Source organism: Talpa occidentalis, unplaced genomic scaffold (assembly GCF_014898055.3).
Source record: "Talpa occidentalis isolate TD23 unplaced genomic scaffold, MPIMG_talOcc4v2.1 talOcc4.9, whole genome shotgun sequence".
NCBI lineage: Eukaryota > Metazoa > Chordata > Mammalia > Eulipotyphla > Talpidae > Talpa > Talpa occidentalis.
In genome coordinates, this window is record NW_023605305.1 from 76,026,581 (window position 1) to 76,043,603 (window position 17,023).

General features: G+C 48.9%; 2 protein-coding genes across 9 annotated transcripts; one reads left to right on the top strand and one right to left on the bottom strand.

Annotated features, from left to right (window-relative positions):
• Nucleotides 1-3,486: 3,486 nt before the first annotated feature.
• Nucleotides 3,487-13,027, top strand: LOC119235675 (G patch domain-containing protein 4). 8 transcript variants are annotated; one of them, XM_037499188.2, is made up of 9 exons: nucleotides 3,487-3,561; nucleotides 4,330-4,408; nucleotides 7,062-7,195; nucleotides 7,905-7,978; nucleotides 8,059-8,151; nucleotides 8,265-8,351; nucleotides 9,709-9,800; nucleotides 10,051-10,101; nucleotides 10,303-13,027. In XM_037499188.2, exons 3-9 carry the CDS (start codon nucleotides 7,117-7,119, stop codon nucleotides 11,144-11,146), a joined length of 1,320 nt encoding a protein of 439 aa, XP_037355085.1. In that variant the 5' UTR covers nucleotides 3,487-3,561; nucleotides 4,330-4,408; nucleotides 7,062-7,116; the 3' UTR covers nucleotides 11,147-13,027. The 8 variants fall into 8 exon arrangements, with proteins under 8 accessions (XP_037355085.1, XP_037355081.1, XP_037355088.1 ...); XM_037499187.2 differs by lacking the exon at nucleotides 3,487-3,561 and adding an exon at nucleotides 3,568-3,689; XM_037499184.2 differs by lacking the exon at nucleotides 4,330-4,408.
• On the bottom strand, nucleotides 11,731-14,780 carry NAXE (NAD(P)HX epimerase). Its single transcript, XM_037499192.1, has 6 exons — nucleotides 14,552-14,780; nucleotides 14,299-14,407; nucleotides 14,060-14,170; nucleotides 13,854-13,967; nucleotides 12,507-12,654; nucleotides 11,731-12,144 (listed from the first exon to the last, which is right to left on the bottom strand). Exons 1-6 carry the CDS (start codon nucleotides 14,731-14,733, stop codon nucleotides 11,942-11,944), a joined length of 867 nt encoding a protein of 288 aa, XP_037355089.1. The 5' UTR covers nucleotides 14,734-14,780; the 3' UTR covers nucleotides 11,731-11,941.
• Nucleotides 14,781-17,023: the final 2,243 nt, after the last annotated feature.

Consider the following 17,023-nt stretch of genomic DNA (forward strand, 5'->3'; position numbering starts at 1 on the left):
AAACTGAGTTACCAGAAATATTGACATAGAGGCAGGAAGTGAGATTTTTTTTCAGGTGTTAGTTCTTATGTGGCTCTGTGACGCCTTGGAACAGTTTGTGGGATGGGACATGAGCCACTCCTCTTGCTGACTTCTTTTCAGTATCTTCCTTCCGTCCCCAGTTCAGTGTGTTAAAGGCAGGACAATTGTCAGAGGAGCCCCTGAAACCAGCATGGGATTGAAAATGATCAATCTGATTGGAGCTCCTATGGGCACAAGTCAGGTCTGAGCCTACGCCAGGGCCAAACCTCGATCGGTATAGGTGAGGTCAGGCACCCAGTGAAACAACAACCAGTGTGAGACTAAAAATGGACCAGCATTGGAATTCAAAATGGACACATTTGGTTAGAGTTTGACCAGCGCCAATCAAACAGCTGGGATTAGAGCCCTCTGCCCCTGGTGGTAAGTTTTGAAGCCCAACCGCAGTATAGGTCAGATTGGACACACTGCTGCAGTTCAACAGGCACCCATCACGTAGCTAGGACTGTAAAACGGATTAATCAATTTTGAATGGCAAACACCCTGAAGAGTATATAAGTCAGGTTCCAGTCAGTTTCCACTCAGGCAGCCTCCTCCGTACTCTCCCCAGGAAGACCTTTGTAGAACTGTAACACTGGTCCCAACCTCTGACACATCTGACACCAACCCCTGGTGCTGTTGCCTTTAGCACTGGTGTCCAGTGCTGCCCATCCCAGCCCTTGGATTGCTTTTGTTGATGCTGTGGTGCCACCATCACAGAGAGCTTCACAGAGACCTTTGAGACCTTTGCATTGGATCTCTGCTTCAAACCACAACCTGACCATTGCTGACTCTGGCCCTGCCACTAACTCTTCCTCTCTCCCAACTTCTCTCTTTCTTCCCTTTGTAAATAAACCCTGCTGTTGTTGAGCCCTGAGCTGGAGTCATGTCCTACATTTGCAGTTGGTTTTTATTTGTTTGTATGTTTGTTTAGAGATTTATTTATTTATACAAGAACTGGGATACAGGTGCAGGAGGGTTGAGAGAATTCACCAGAGACAGAGCAGGGAGCAGAACAGGTAGACGGACTGAAAATACTGCTGAGGGGAGCAGCGGGCAAGACAGGAGAGGTCTGCCACGCCTTGTGGGTATCTCCCTGGCCAGCCGGGAATTGAACCCACACTGCAGAGACTGCAGACAGCTTCACAGTGCTGCACTCAACCCACTGCACCACCAGAGAGGCCCTACAATTGCAGTTGTAAGTGCAGGGATGAGAATGCACAAATCATAACATTTTGGCTCCCACCTTAGCATTTCTTTTTTTTTTAAATTTTTATTATGCAGGCAAGAGGTGCATGGGGTGTGAGAGGATTCAGCAGAGACAGAGTGGGGAGCAGAACAGGTGGATCTGCTGAAATACACTGCTAAGAGGAACAGCAGGAGAGACAGGAGAGGTCTGCTGAGCCAAGTGGGTTAGCTCCCTGGTTGGGGATCGAACTCATGTCATAGAGGTGATAGCACTAAGACTTAACCGCTAGGCCACAAGGTAGGCCCCCATTTACACAATTTCAAATGAATCCTCATACCTACAAGGCAAGTCCAAACTCCTCAGTCTGGCATGCAGCCCAGGATTCTGCATCTCTCTGGAAAGGACCAAACTAGGGGAAACCAGGTTTAGCCAGTTGGTGGGTCTTCACCTGCCTGCTTAAAGACACAGGACATGATCCAAAAGCAGACACATGGTGAGAAATACCGGTAACAGGATTTATTTACACGGAGAATGAGAAAAAGGAGAGGAGAGAGTGTGTGTTTATAGCCTGGCACACTGCCAAATCTCAGTTTATCCTACTCCAGACAGTGTCCACTGAGTAGATACTATGGTCCAAGCTGAAGCCACAGGGGTAAGCTGGGGGCTTCTCCACAGAAACTGTTACAGGGCAGCCCCCATATAAAATGGGTTGCCTGGCTGTGGGTCCTCATCTGCACACCTAAAAGGGACTTATTAATACTCCACTGCAGGCACACACAAAAGTTTAATAAAAGGTTTATTTACAAGGGAAGGGGAAATCAGGAAATGTACAACTCAGGGAGAAAATAGGGAAATAAAGTCTTAAATGAATCCTACCTGATCTGCTGACCTGGAAACCCAATGGCACTCTGAGAGCTGGCAGAGAGCCAAAAGGGAGCCCCCCAAGGTCTGGTTTTATACCAAACCTGGCTGCTTAGCTCCACCCTCAGATTCCAGCAACCTTCCCTTTGGTGGTGATGGGATTTGTCTTTCCCAATGTCCTGATGGTTTTGGTCTGGAGTGGGGGTGGAGTCCACAAAGCCTATATGGGATTAGCTCAGGACATCCTTTTCCCCCTAACAAAACCAGCCGTTTAGTCATCATAGCCGTAGCAGCTTAACTACCCCAAATCCCAGCGTCACCCCTGTTTTCTATAAGTCCCTGCTAAGGGGGTATAGTCTAGAGTTGTCACCCACTGGCTCCTAGGTTGCTCCCCACTGTTCCTCTTACATTTCCACGCCTCTCACTGATACCAAATGCCAGCCTCAGTTTTCCCCCAGCCAATAAAAGGGAACAGAGTTTGAGAAGGAAAGTAGTTTAATTTGTCGGCAAACTGAGGAGGGCAGAGGATATTTGTCTAAAAGATCATGGTCCTGCTTTTTGGCAGAGTGCAGGGGTATTTATACAAAGGAGTAAAAAGAAGGGGAGATGGGTAAGGGTGGGCACAGCCTTTTGGTGCAGGCATCTGGAGATCTAGGAAGATTGGCCAGCTCCAAGAGGTTGGCAGCTCTACTTTGTTAACCCCCTAGTGTTTAATTTCCTTATTATCTTCTTAGGAATGTTCTTTCTTTTCAAGACAAGCTTTTAAAAACTTGTTAAATGCAAGAGGCTTATCTGGTGGGGCAGGAAGAGAAAACTATTCAAGTATCTGCATCATCACCCCCATCTCTAGGGTTATTCTAAATCCCGACTTTGCCCAGCTAGACTATGTCTCACTCCCCCCACGTAAAGACGCTTGATTTATGCACTTTAATATCAACGTACCACAGGGGCAGGCCCCGGGCATACTGTGGTGAGTCCAAAAGTCATGAATTTCTGAAACCTCCAATAGGTTGTCCCTGAAAAACAGGAGGTGCTACCTCCTTTCTTGCCTTCATGGAACTTTCCGGCTACTCTAGATGCTTTCCCCTAGAGCTTTCATTCCTCACATTTGTGCCTGGGACTCGCTCAGGAGAAAGGCGGCCAAGGCTGTTCCCCCCACAGGGAGAGGGTCAGTTAGTACTTAAGTTTCTTGGCCGCGCAGCGTCTGCAGGGAACGAAGTAGAACATCTCCCGAGATGGGCTCGCCTGGGGCCGGGTTGCCATGGCAACCACACAGCGCACCCCCCCACCCCACCCCTTCCGCCACTGTTGGTCCTGGGAGGACCGGCGGGCGGCTCCAGCCTGCGTCTCTATGGTTTCCACAGCCTAGAAAGACCCAAACGACATTTCCGGGAAGGTGGCGGCGCCCGTGTCGGATCTGGCACGTGTTTCCGCGGAGACGACCCAGCCTGACGGTAAGGGAGGCGCGACCCTCCCCTCATATTGGCAGTAGCAGAAGCTCGACCTCAGGAGCAAATGTGAGAGCTGGAGAGTAGTTTTCACGCGCGTGAAGCTGAGGCAGGAGGGCTGCATTTGAGACCTGGTGAGAATGGCCGGCTCTAGAATCGCTTAAGAGTGGCCCTGGAACACTTGTTCTCCAGAACTTAACAAAAAATTCGAGTTGCCCGGAACGGAGACAGTTCTTGAAAGTGTACTCGCAGCCTTGACGCAGACTGAGACGCACAGGCTGGGACCTAGTTGCCCGTGTCGTGCCCACTGTAAGCCGGTTAAAGCAGATCCGCATTCTGATTCCTAGTACTGTGTTAAGTGCACTGCCCCTGACTTTCAGGGTGTATCGTTTCGAATTACTGCGACAGAGATAGACTGTGGTAAGATTATAGCAGAAAGCACAGTGCTATAGGAAACTGAGGAGTGAGTTCCGGAAGGCCTGAGATCCTGATCCTCTTAACTGCCAGCTCTTTTATTTGGGCAAGTAACTAAATCTCTTTTGTGTCCTTTCTTCATTTGTCAATTATGACAACACTTCATAATAGGGTAGTTGGAAGGCTTGAAGAGACAATCTGTGTGAAGCTCTTAGCAACAGCTTGGCATTGAGTAAATGCATCAGTGTTATTGTTAATGATTATGATGATTGGAATCTAGCACCTGACAGATCAGAGAAGCAGCAGAGTTTTGAGGAGTCCTTAAAGGACTTAAGTGTTTGAATTTTACTTCTCTTACAGCATCAAGAAGCAAGGTTGTGCCATTTCTTCACTCAATGCTTTTCTGTTGGTACTCTCAAGTTATCTATTAGGTTTTCAGGTAACTGCCCCTCCCAGTAGAAATGTGAACAGAAATACAAGCCCTCCTGAATTTGCTGTTCTTCATAGCTAAGCAGAGGAGTTACTTTTGTTTTGTTTTGGATTTTACTTGTTTTCCTCTTCCCCATTCCCTCCGGTAACCAGCATATTTTTCAAAGTCTAAAAATTATTTTTGTTGTGCTTTGCCAGTTCGTGTTCTTTGGTTATTTATAGTCCACAAATAAGTGACACTTTCTAGTATCTGTCTTTCACTTTCTGACTTATTTCACTTAGCATAATCACCTCAAGAGCCATCCATTTTGGACCCAAGTGGTAGGGTCTCACCTTTTTAAATAGCCAAATATGAGCAGCATTCTTTTCTTTTCTTTTTTTTTTAAGATTTATTTATTTATTTATACAAGCACTGGGTACAGTTAGAAGCCAGCTTCTAACTGGGTGAATTCACCAGAGCCAGAGCAGGGTACAGAACAGGCAGACCGATGAAATACACTGCTGAGGGGAGCAGCGGGCGTGGCAGGGGAGGTCTGCGTGCCATGTGGGACCCTCGCCTGCGGCCAGGGATCGAACCGGTGCTGCAGAGGCTGCGGGCAGCCTGGCAGCCCAGTGCTCAACTACTGCGCCACCAGGGGAGGCCCAGGGCAGCATTCTTAAACTTAATCATATATAATGTTTAGGAGGGATGACTTAATGATGTTTCTGGTTTTTATTTTAAGCATGTTTACTATACCTTCTTTAACTCAAATAGAAGTTTAACCCTTCAGAATTGTCACTTTGGGAGGCTACTGAATTTCTCCAGTAGTGCCCTTGAGATTTAAAAAATGGTCTGCAGTGCCTATAATAAATTATGTTTTTTTCCTAAAAGGTTTATTTATATATGCATACAAGAACTGGGGTACAGACCAGAGGTGTTGGGGGGTGAGAAGATTCACCAGACAGAGTGGGGAACAGAACAAGCAGATTGATTGAAGTACACTGCTGAGGGGAGCAGTGGGAGAGTCAGGAGAGGTCTGCTGTGCCATGTGGGTTGCTCCCTGGCTGGCTGGGGATTGAACTTGTGCTGCAATGGCTTCAGACAGCTTCATAGATTGTGTCTTAATCCCTCACGCCACCAGGGAGGCCCATTAATACAGGTTAACTTTAGTGAGCCCAACCGGCAGTAGTAGTCTTAGTTTTGTGTCATGTGTGGTAAGTAAGCCATTTTAATTATTTTAGAGGTAAATGTGGTATATAAATTGGATATTATTCTGTGGTTCAAAAGCATGAGCGCCTGAGTGACTATAAAGAAATGCAACTAATTGATGATGTGATAGAAAAAGGAGTTACTTTGGAGTCAGGCAACCTGAGCACATGTAACCCCAGACAGAAAACCCAAACTTTGTTTTCCTCATTTATAAAATCAGGGTGATACCTTTTGACAGTACTGTTGGAATTAAATTAGGTAGGATGATAATATTTGTAACCCACCTTTTGTGCATTAAATGCTCAATAAGAGTGTCCTCTGAAGCTCGACAGTTTCTAAAGGGGTTTTCCAATGAGATGGAAAGACAGTGGCAGTGAAGGAGAGGTGGGTAGCCCCACACCAAGAAGACAGTGTAAATGCTGGGCATGGGTATAGGCTGTGGGCTCTGTCAAGTACCATTATTTTGTAACTCAGGTTAACAAGCACCTTATTGCTTTGTTTTTATGTGGTGGTAAATTGTGGGAGATATTATCAGGTGATGGTAGAGTGGGGACTCAGTTGCTTGAGTTTGAATTCTACACGTGAGCAGTGTGACCTTGAGCAAGTCGCCTAAGACTTCTTTAGGCCTTAGTTTCCCCATTTGTAAAATGAGAATAATACTTTCCTGAATATAAAGTTCAGTAAGTCTCACTGGGCTGGGAAGATTAAATGAAATAATCCATGTAAAGCCTTAGCACAGGATGGTGTGCCTGAGCTCCCTGTAAATTGAGGTATTATCATACCAGTTCTGCTTGACTTTTTGATGTGTTGATCTCTCTTTGGTCAGACAGGGAGTTGCCCAAGTGAGAGCCTAGGTGAAAGAAATTGCAAGCCTGTAGGATGAGCTGTCCCCGGCCTGTTTGAGCAGGTGGACTAGATCATGGTCTGGGGTGCCCTGTCCAAACAATTTGCCACCACACTGACCATGAGGTGCCACGATAGATAAAAAAGCATTAGATGCTGACTAGTGATTATCTCATTTTTTCCTGGAGGGAGAGAGCTGAGAGCCCACACGTACAGCTGGAATGTACCCCGTCTGCACGTGCCTGGGTGTAGCCCAGTCTAGAACAAGCTGTGACTGCTCTGCTCTGCCCCGCCTCAGCTCTCCACCTTGCCTCATGAACCTATCCTTTAAATATCTCCTCCTGACTCCCTTGAGGAGCCAAGCTAAATTTTCCTTTCAGGCACTGGTTCCTTCATGCATGAGTCTCTAATAAAGCCTTGCCTGATTCAGCTACACCTAACTCCCTCTGGTGAATTCTTTACCTTAAAGGCAAAGGAGCCCCTCTTGGGTGTTGGGACCTGTAACACAAGGACCAGGGCTTTGCCTTCCTTTGTCTTTGCCCCAGGCTCAGGAAAGGATTTTTGTAAGAGCAGTCAGGATGGGGTTGATGGATGATTTGGGGGCTTCCTCCTTTCTCCTTTCCTCTTAAAGGAATGATAGTGACCTCTTCTTTGGTGAAGGCTCAAGGACAGTGATTCTCCTTACCATGAGTATCGCCCCAGAAGTCAAGAGTCGTGGGATGAAGTTTGCTGAGGAGCAGCTACTAAAGCATGGATGGACTCAAGGTAATTCTTCCACCCCCACCCCACTCCCTGCTGACCCTTTGCTCCAGGAAGCAGTAGCTCTCTGGATTACCCCATGTAGCCCATTCGATAGTAGAAGGAAAAGCTCGCTTAAAGGGAAGTTTGTCAAAGAATCAAATGTCTGGGCCTCCCCGGTGGCACAGCAGTTGAGCGCTCGGCTGCGAGGCTGCCCGCAGCCTCTGCAGCGCCGGTTCAATACCCGGCCACCGGCGAGGGTCCCACATGGCACGCAGACCTCTCTTGCCGCCCGCTGCTCCTCCCAGCAGTGTATTTCATCGGTCTGCCTGTTCTGTTCCCCGATTTGGCTCTGGTGACTTCTCTCACCCTCCTGCGCTTCTGACTGTACCCAGTGCTTGCATAAATAAATAAATAAATCTTTAAAAAATAATAATAATAAAATGTCTGACTTCCAGAAAAGGGAAGAGTACGAAAATTTTGACGTGAGTAGTGAGAGAGAAGTGTAAAGGGGGTCTGGGAGAGGGGGGAAGAGACATGACCTCTATCCTGAGAGTTGTGAAGGAAAAGATAATCTGGGCTCAGACAAAGGCAGGGGCCTGCTTGGAGAGGTACTGCAAAGAATGGGCCCAGTGGTAGGTGTTGGGAATGGCAAGCGGTGGCATGTGTTGAAAGTGCTTTGTGAGGGCTCAGTGCAGGCAGCTGAACAAGCCAAGTCACTTCCTGTCCTCTGCAGGCAAAGGCCTGGGCCGGAAGGAGAATGGAATCACCCAGGCCCTCAAGGTGACGCTGAAACAGGACACTCATGGGGTAAGACTGGGAAGGCTGGGAAAGGGGACCCTTATGGACAGGGGATCGGTCCTCACAGGTTAGACTTTTTCCTCTGGCAGGTGGGACATGACCCTGCCAAGGAGTTCACAAACCACTGGTGGAATGAGCTTTTCAACAAGACTGCTGCCAGCTTGGTAGTGGAAACGAATCAGGTATGAGCTCTATAGACAGGCACATGACAGGATCTGCGCCTAAAGACAGGGTCTGGGGCATGTGGGGGGTGAGGGAGACATGGCAAGACCCACTCACGGATACTTCCCCACAGGATGGTGTACAGATAAGGCACCTTTCTACGGAGACCCCCCGGCACAATCGTCCCAAGCCCAATTTGCTGTATCAGAAGTTTGTGAAGGTACTAGAATTGGGGGTGAGAGGGGCCGTTCTTTTTTCCTTCCATGGTTTCCCTTGGGGCCTTTTATGTGCTACCTATTTTCAGGACTGTCCTAATATGGTGGGAACATGCTGTTGCTTAGCCTGCCAGAGCCTCAGCGAGACTTGAGATCTTTGGACTACATGGAACTACCAGCTGTTGAGCAGGCAACAGTGGGGAGTGGGACGTAGAGCCCAGTCAAGAGCAGAGTTGGGGAGGGAGAGGGTATCTGATTCAAAAGGACTCAGAAGCCATAGGAGACCTGAGATATTATCTGGCTCATCGTTATTTTGCAGATGTAGCCAAAAGGGAAGAAGTGGCTTGCTGAAGAGCCCCAGCTGGCTAGTAACAGCAGACAGGCTGACTACCCAGGCTTCCAGGTCTCCTAATAGGAGGGCGCTAACATTGTGGTCACCTCTGACCTACCAGGTCCTTCTGTTTCTCTTTATCCCTGTGGCATCTCCTACCCCAGTTCAGACCATCATCATCTCTTGCCTAACTACTTCCACAGCTACACATCTGGACTCTTCACCTCTAGTCTCACTCCCTACCCTACCCAGTCTGTCCTCCACCAGGCATCCAGAGTACTCACCCTAAAACACAAGTGTCACTGGCTCCTCTTTGACCGAGGATGACACAGTACAGATTTATCAGATTGGCTCACATGGTCATTGATGCCTGTCCTTCCTTCTCCAGCTTCATCTCTTGCTGCTTCTCTCAGGACCTCACACCTCAGCCATGTGGAATTTGTGTGTTCTTTTTGAAGGAATCATTTTCTCTCTCCTTCAGTTGTTTGGATACCCCCTCTAGCACAGACAACACTTGTCATAATGGCCGTGTTCTGCCACACTCCTTTCCCCTCACCATGTTAGTTCCATCTGTGCTGTTCCCATCTCATTCTTACTCGTCCACTCTATCTCCAGCCGTTTGGCCCATAGGTTCTCAGTTAGTCTGACTAAAGTACTGTGCGAAGGTGTGGGAATGTGAAATGCCATTTTTATTGTCAGTTACTGGTGCCTTGGGATGACACCAGGGGACACTGTCCCACGGTGAAGGCATGACATAGGATATTTCTTCCTCCCTTCTCCTTGTTTGCGCACTTGCCAGCTGTGAGCCAGGGAAGTCAGGGCTACTCACCTGATACCTCCACCCCAGCAACTGCAGCCCTCCTCCTGCCTAGTTGAAGTATGCAGATTGACATGCCTCTTTGTGGGGCTGCAAGGTGTTTGGGTACTGGCACAGGGGTGCCGGTGGCTGTGAACTCCTGGGGGGCTTCTAGGAGAGAAGAGAGATGGCTGTGGTATTGACTGGGCCTTGTCCACCCCATGACCTCTCCTAGATGGCCACGCTGACTTCAGGTGGAGAGAAGCCAGACAAAGACTTGGAGAACTGCAGTGATGATGACAACCAGGAGTCCAAGCCACCAAAGATGTGAGACTTCATTTTAGTGCTGGGGGCATGTGGGAGGAGATGCTTCAAATCTCAAGAGAAAGGACAGAGTCTAACTCTTGGCCGGCTGCTTTGGGGGCGGAAATGTGCTGTGCTAGGCTTTGTGTCCCCTGTACCTAGAAAGTGCCAGGTCATGACCAGGAACTAGGTGCTGAAGGAATGTGTTAGGGGGGCTAGAGGTCAGACCTCTCCACCAGCTCTGTCTTCGTTCTTTCCCCCGCTGTCCCTTCAGTCTGACAGACGAGATGCTGCTCCAGGCCTGCGAGGGGCGAACAGCACACAAGTAAGTAGTGGTTTGCTACTTGGGTTCCCTTTTCGCTGCATCATAAGCCCACCCTGAGGCCTGTGCCACTTCTTCACTCTTCTTACCCCAGGGAACTGAGTCCTCTGTCTGCCTCTCTGTGAAACTGCCTGAAGACAGGTAGCACCTCCTTACCGGCTTTCCCTGGGCTCCGCCCTCTGACTTAGGCCCCATCTGTTTCAGGGCTGCCCGTCTTGGGATCACAATGAAGGCTAAGCTGGCTCGGTTAGAGGCTCAGGAACAGGCCTTCCTGGCTCATCTCAAAGGCCAGAACCCTGGGACACCTCAACTGCAGTCTGAGAGCAAGCCCCCCAAAAAAAAGAAAAAGAAAAGGAAGGAGAAAGAGGAGGAAGAGCCTACAGCAACTGAAAGGAATGCAGAAGAGGAATACCCAGAACACACTGAGCAGGGCATCAGGAAGAAGAAGAAGAAAAGACGACATCAAGGAAAGGCCACAGATGAGAGCGAGGGAGCAGCTGTAGGGAAGGAGGAGGAAGAGGCTATAGGAATAGAGGGCCTTGGGGAATTTAAGAGCCCAGAACAAACCAAGAAGTCCTGTAGGAAAAGGAAGAAGAGGCAACACCATGGAGAGAAGATGGAGGTCTCAGACACAGGAAGAGGTGAAGAGGCTGCAGATGGTGTCAGGGCAGAGGAGGTGGAGAGCACAGCATCTACAGGCCCACACAGAAGCAGCAAGAAGAGGCGGCAGCATGCAGAGGAGAGGGACCTGGACACGGAGGAGGACGCTGAGGAGGCTGTTGTAGGTGGTGGGACCAGGAAAGCAGAAGGCAGAGACTGTGGTAATAGGAAAAACAGAAGCAAGAAGAAAAGACAATGGCACCAAGAGGAGGTCCGGAACGGAAGGGATGACGGCGAGTGCGGAAGGACTGGGGGTGCAGAGAGCAGAGCACACAACAGCTTAAGTGGCCAAGGTAAGAAGAGGGAATGGCGGCAACCAGAGGAGGAAAGATCTGGAGCCAGCTCAGACCAGAGAACCAAAAAGAAGAAACAAAAGAAGAAAGACTGAAGATCAGGACAAGGTGGGGTTCCGTTTCTTTTAAGGAGTTGAAGCCTCAGAGAAACGGGTCTGTGCAAGCCCCCATCCCCTCCATGAGGCATCCCTTCAAGGACGGAACCGCTCCAGAACTGCAGTTGGCCAGAGCCTGAACCCTGGTGCCTAGGAGGACAGGAGTGCTGGGGGCACAGGGCTGCAGCTACCCTCCTAAGGGACATCCCTGCTTTAAAAAAACTGAAAACGTAGACTTATCTGAAAAGCACTGTGAAATATTGTGAAGGCTAGAAAAACATACAAATTTAAGTCATGGGCTGAATTCCACTTACAGTGGCTAGATTCTAACACTATCCTGTGCTTCAATAAACGTTGGCCTAGGCTGCCGGCCTATGTGTAAGTCCTGACATCTTCCCAGCCTGGGGGTCCTGAATACCATTTCACTGTGTCCTTGTATACCTTTCAAGAGGTCACTTCTGGGACCCTCGAGTCTTGCCACATTGTTAAAACTGGAGAACCTCGTTCAGCATCCCTGTCTGCCTCCTCCATGGGTAACAGTTGTGTGCAAAGAACAGCACACCTCACTTAGGAGCCTTTTCCGACAACTGAAAGTCATTTTCACTGCCCCTAAAAGGCTGTAATAACCCCTCTTGCCAGTTCTGTTCTCCCGGAGATGGCCCCATATCTCCAGTGTTGTTTTTTTGGCTCTTGCCACACATTAGTCCTCATTGCCAGAAGAGCTCCGGGGACTCCACAGTTTGGGGAGAGAGAGGAACTAAGTCTTTATTGGGAAGAATGCCCACCCACAGTCCCTCACTGCAGACGGTAGACACACTCTGTGTCAGGGTAGGCTGGCAGGTTCAGCTGGTACTTCTTTTCCAGAGCAGATGGCACGAAACGACCCCCCAGATAGTGGTAACGACCGGTAAACTGAGTTGCAGACTTTTTGGGTGCTGTCAGGGAGATGAGCAGGTCTGGCTGGATACCTCCAGGGTTCCCCTTCTCCACATCCCATCCTGAAAAGAGAGTGGTATTCAGAGTGGAAAAAGCCAGATGTCTAGCCCCTTCTACCCCTTTCCTAGGGTAGTGGGAAGCCCCTTGGGTTCCCACTTGAGGAACTTGCATCCTTGGAGCTCCATGTACCCTTGTGCTTTGTTCTCTGGGAGCCAACATGAAGGAGCACTCCTGAACTTTGCTCCCCAGGCTGTGTGGCTCCAGCTATGGGGAGCCATAAAACTATGCTCTGTTCTCTAAATTGAGCTTGGTTCAGGGTTGGTCTAAGCTTTCAAGAATCAGGACTCCTAATGCCTATCTCAGAACAGGAGAGGGTCAAAATCCATCTCCACCCCCCCCCCCCCATCCTCCTTCGACCCAGCACCTGAGGGAATGTCGATGCTGGCGATAGGCACAGTGAGTCCATTCAGGACATTCAGGATTCCGCGGAATGGCTCCCGAACATCACCCTTGAAGCTGAAGCCAAAGATGGCATCCACCACTAGGTCATAGAGTTCATCGATCAACATGGGCTGTGGTGGAGCAGAAAAAAGGGGAGGATATCAGAGCCAGCACTGCACAAAGCCCCTAATGGGAGCACGGTCTTTTACCCACAGCCACTCGCAGAGGCACAAACATAATTTTATCCCATTTAGATGGTATTCTGTGGCCTAGAGCTAAGCACTAGTTCATCACTGATTGAGATCAAACTGAATCCAGTCACATTTTCTTTTCTGAGTGCCTGCCAGCTCTTGGGGAGATTACAGGGTGGGATAGCCTGAGACTGGGTGTTGGAGGGCCAGGTTAGGGCTCTGCCATGATCTGATCCCCTTCTCTGTCCCCACAGTCTCTTCATCTATAAAATGTAACTCTGGCCTGTGTGGTATAGTCAGGAGAACACAGATTCTGGAATCTGACATCTGTAAAATGTGTTAAGAAATTAAAAACAGGGCAGGGTTGAGCGCTGGGTTGCGAAGCTGCCCGCGGCCTCTGCGGCGCCGGTTCGATCCCCGGCTGCACCGGCGGTTGAGACAGCAGTGCTGGTCCTTCTGAAGCGCTTCTGACTGTACCCAGTAGCCTCTGCAGCGCTGGTGGCGCAGGTTCAATCCCGGCCGGCCAGCGAGAATCCCACATGGCGCGGGAGACCTCTCCTGTCTCACCTGCTGCTCCCCTCAGAAGTGTATTTCAGTAGATCTGCTTGTTCTGTTTCCTACTCTGTCTCTAGTGAATTCTCTCACCTCCCACACCTCTGGCCTGCACCCCAGCCCTTGTATGCATAAAAAATGAAATATGAAAAACAAAAATGAAAACATTCTCAAGTTTCCACCCCAAATACATACTACTGCAGAAAGGGTTTAGGATGAAACTGTCCTTTCAGCCTTGCTAGGGGCAGGTAATATGTTTACTGCTATAAATAGTAAACATGGAATGGGGTGGGGGAGAGAGAATCCAACCATAGAATGAAAGGAATGATGGGGGAGATGCACAGAAAGGAGCCTTAGAGAAGGTGGTGTTGGGACTTGAGCACACCAGATGGAGGTGGCGCTCACACCACTCCTCAAAGAGCATACTTTAAGCACCTGTGTGTGCCAGGCACTATTCCTGCCCTCTTAAGAGTGTATCATACTCTAGAGAGAAAGATAAGCAGGTGAGTTCAGCCTGGAAACTTGGGAAAGAGCAGAAGCCAGGCACTGGTCATCGTAGAGGAGGGTACTGAATTGGAGCCACCTACTTCCGAGGGCATTTCACCAAGGAAAGCGATGTCCATTTTCTGACACTGCGTCACCAGGGCAGTGAAGAGTGGTTTGTTGGGTCTTTTAGGATAATAGATGGTTGGCTGGTAGCCCTACGAGAAAAGAAAAGGAAAAGAGTACTTCAACTCCATCTTTTGGATAGTACCCAAAAAGTGTTCCCCACAGCCCTTCCCCATACACTCACAAAGAGTTTGAGGTGTCGAGCACAGACCAGGCCATCTCCTCCATTATTCCCTGGGCCACAGATAACCAGGACAGTAGGGGGACTCCTGGACAAAGACGTGGGGGGATATGCCTGAAGGCAGAATCAAAGGAAATTCAGAAGGGTTTTGGCCAGCAACAAGCCCGGGCTTGGCCATCTGTCCCAACCACTCCATTGGGCCAGGGGGCTTGCAGTGATTCATCGGGAGTTGCAGCACTGACCTTGGCAATGGCTGTGGCACAGCTCAGCCCAGCCAGCTCCATAAGTTGGTCTACGCTGAACTGGTATTCATTAAATAGCTCCTCGTCCACCGCCTGGGCCTCCTCCTGGCTGAGGAAACCCAAAGCCTGAGTTCCCGCCCTCGGGTGCTCTGACCTGCAGAAGGCGCGGCGGCCCCAGGCCCCGCCCGCCGGAGGGAGACACTCCACTCGGGTCCAGCGCCCCGCGTGTGCCCCGAGCGCCCGCCTCGCCTACCTCAGGTACTTCACCGCGGTGCTCGCCATGACCTCTGGGTCCCCGCGGCCGCCGGAGACCAGCCGCTGCGGCCCCCACCAGGTGGGGCCGGCGCAACAGGCGCCCGCCTGGAGACTGGTGCGCGGCAGGCGCGAGCCCGCGACCAGCAGCCCGAGTCCCAACAGCGCCCGCAACCCGGACATCCAGCTCGCAGAGAGCGGCCCCCGGCCCGCACGGCGCGGCGCATGCGCGGCGCCTCGCCCCAGCCCCCCGCGGGAGGCCAACGCGCAGGCGCTCTCCTGCGAACGGACCCGGAACGCCGGGCGCGCGCCGCCTTCTCTCCGCTGCTGGCTGCTGGGCGGTCTGCGCGCTCGGCTGCGGCCGCGTCAGGGCGCCCTGCTTTGCAGTCGCCTTTCTCGAGAACAAGATTCTGGAGGATTTTGCCTCACGTTTCCAAATGGACCAAAGTGCTTTGCTCCCAACCGCCCTTTGATAACTTATGTTTAGCATAGCCCTTAGCCGGGCTCCTGCCGTTCTGGTAACTAGCTTGGTGACCTTGGCCACCACTGGTTTCAGTTTCCTGCCTGTTAATGGGTGTGAGGGTCCACACAGACTTTATAGAGTGGTTACACAGGCCTGGTACATAGGGCTCAATAAATTAAAGTAATGGTCTTATTTACACTCCAGGCATTGTATGTAACTTAAGATTCTCCCCACTTGCATTCTCCCCACCATACTTTCACTTACCCTGTTTATCAGTATAGCACTCTACTTCCCTAATCATTCTTAATAGTTGTCCCTTTTTATCAAGAAAATAACAATGGAAATAGAAGGTGGTAAACCATAAATAGGCTGAGTATGCCATGGTTAAAAATATAGTTGAAACCATTACTTCAGGTCATCATGATATTTCAAGAAAAACTTGAGGAGGAGGACTCAATTTTTTTTTTCAGGACTCAATTTTTTATCCAAAACTTTAAAAATATAAACACCCTCTTGCATCAGTGAGAAGATGCCATTAGAGTACTAAGATAAAGATAATTATCCAGGTGGAATGAAGGTCCTGTTTTTATGCTAGATATATGTATCCAGCTTAGTATCTTTATCTATCTGTATCTGAAATAGCATTTATATATGTGTGTCTAGAGTATGTATCATGAATTACATGGCTAATTCACTACTTTCACAATCTCCCTTTTAATTGTAAGAGGTTTATCATCAATGGGATGTACCACTGGCCTCCAGCTATGCTTATTTTACGTTTTCTGTAGGGAATTGAATTTATCAGGCTGGCTATAGTGGAAAATTTTATTTGTTGGGCAGTGTCATTGGAAATCAAATTTACTGATCAAATGTACAGTGTAATATACACTGTACATTACAATTGGATGACATTATTCAAGACCTCATTAACTTTATAATTTCATCTGTATATAAGTAGCTTCAATTTTATATATTAATCAAGATTCCCCACAGGCCTGTTTGAAAAAACTAATTTGGTGATTCTGAAGATTCATTTCTCAAACACAATGCAAAGCATGTTTTTTGGTCAAAGATGACATTTTGAAAACTTCTGTGTGCCTGATACTAATATCATCTTACTTCATCGTCACAGCAACCCTGTTGTATTCCCAGGTCGCAGATGAGAAAACTGAGTCTCACAGATGTTGAATGACATGCCCAGTGACACAGGGATAGCAGCTGTTGGTGCCAGCTTGACCTAGAGTCTGCACTTTAAGCATTATTCTTCCCTGAACTGCCTCCCCAGATGTAGAAATGTGTAAGTAAATGGCTGTCACTACTACTTTATTCCAAGGAGATGAGGTAAGATTTAACTGTAAAAATAATGGCAAAAACATATCCCACCCCCACCCCACCACCACCCACAGACACCCAGAATTTGTAAAATAACCATAATAGGGCTGTGCCCAGGAAGGTGGTGCCCAAGATCTGGCCATCTTCTTGCTGCCCCTCAGACTTTTGGAGTTCTGGGGCGGGGCAGGGGGAGGAAATGCCTTCAAGACCAATTTAGGAAGTAGGCATGGATTCTAGATGCTTCATCCTTCAATCCTAGGATGTATTTTTATCCTCAGGTTATAGATGAGGAAATTGAGTAGCAAAGAGGTCAAGTAATTTTCCTAAGTTAATACAGCTATTGAGTGGTAGGGCCAGTGATGTTAGATGCCATTGGCCTGACCCTTGTGGCAGAAGCGGCTACATGTCCTTTGAAATCCATTCTCCTTTCTTCTTTTGGCAACAAAGAAGTTTTATCTGGCCACATGTCTGCCCAGCTAAACCCTCCATCTTCTAGTGTCCCTTGCCTCAACTAGGCATGCACATGTGCCTAAACTCTGGCCAGTGAAATGTGAGCAGAAATGATATATAGAAATACATATGGAAATATATATATATAAAGTATAAAGAAATATTTCATTCACTTACTCTTTTCTTCTTGCTGGCTGGAATGACAGCATTATGCTGGAACAGGAGCTG

Coding starts and splice junctions, on each gene's coding strand:
- NAXE (XM_037499192.1), bottom strand. CDS start 14,733: ATGTCCGGGTTGCGGGCGCTGTTGGGACTCGGGCTGCTGGTCGCGGGC. Junction 14,408..14,551: donor ACCGCGGTGAAGTACCTGAG/GTAGGCGAGGCG, acceptor GGGTTTCCTCAG/CCAGGAGGAGGCCCAGGCGG. Junction 14,171..14,298: donor GTGCCACAGCCATTGCCAAG/GTCAGTGCTGCA, acceptor TTCTGCCTTCAG/GCATATCCCCCCACGTCTTT.
- LOC119235675 (XM_037499188.2), top strand. CDS start 7,117: ATGAGTATCGCCCCAGAAGTCAAGAGTCGTGGGATGAAGTTTGCTGAG. Junction 7,196..7,904: donor AAAGCATGGATGGACTCAAG/GTAATTCTTCCA, acceptor TGTCCTCTGCAG/GCAAAGGCCTGGGCCGGAAG. Junction 8,352..9,708: donor TGTATCAGAAGTTTGTGAAG/GTACTAGAATTG, acceptor GACCTCTCCTAG/ATGGCCACGCTGACTTCAGG.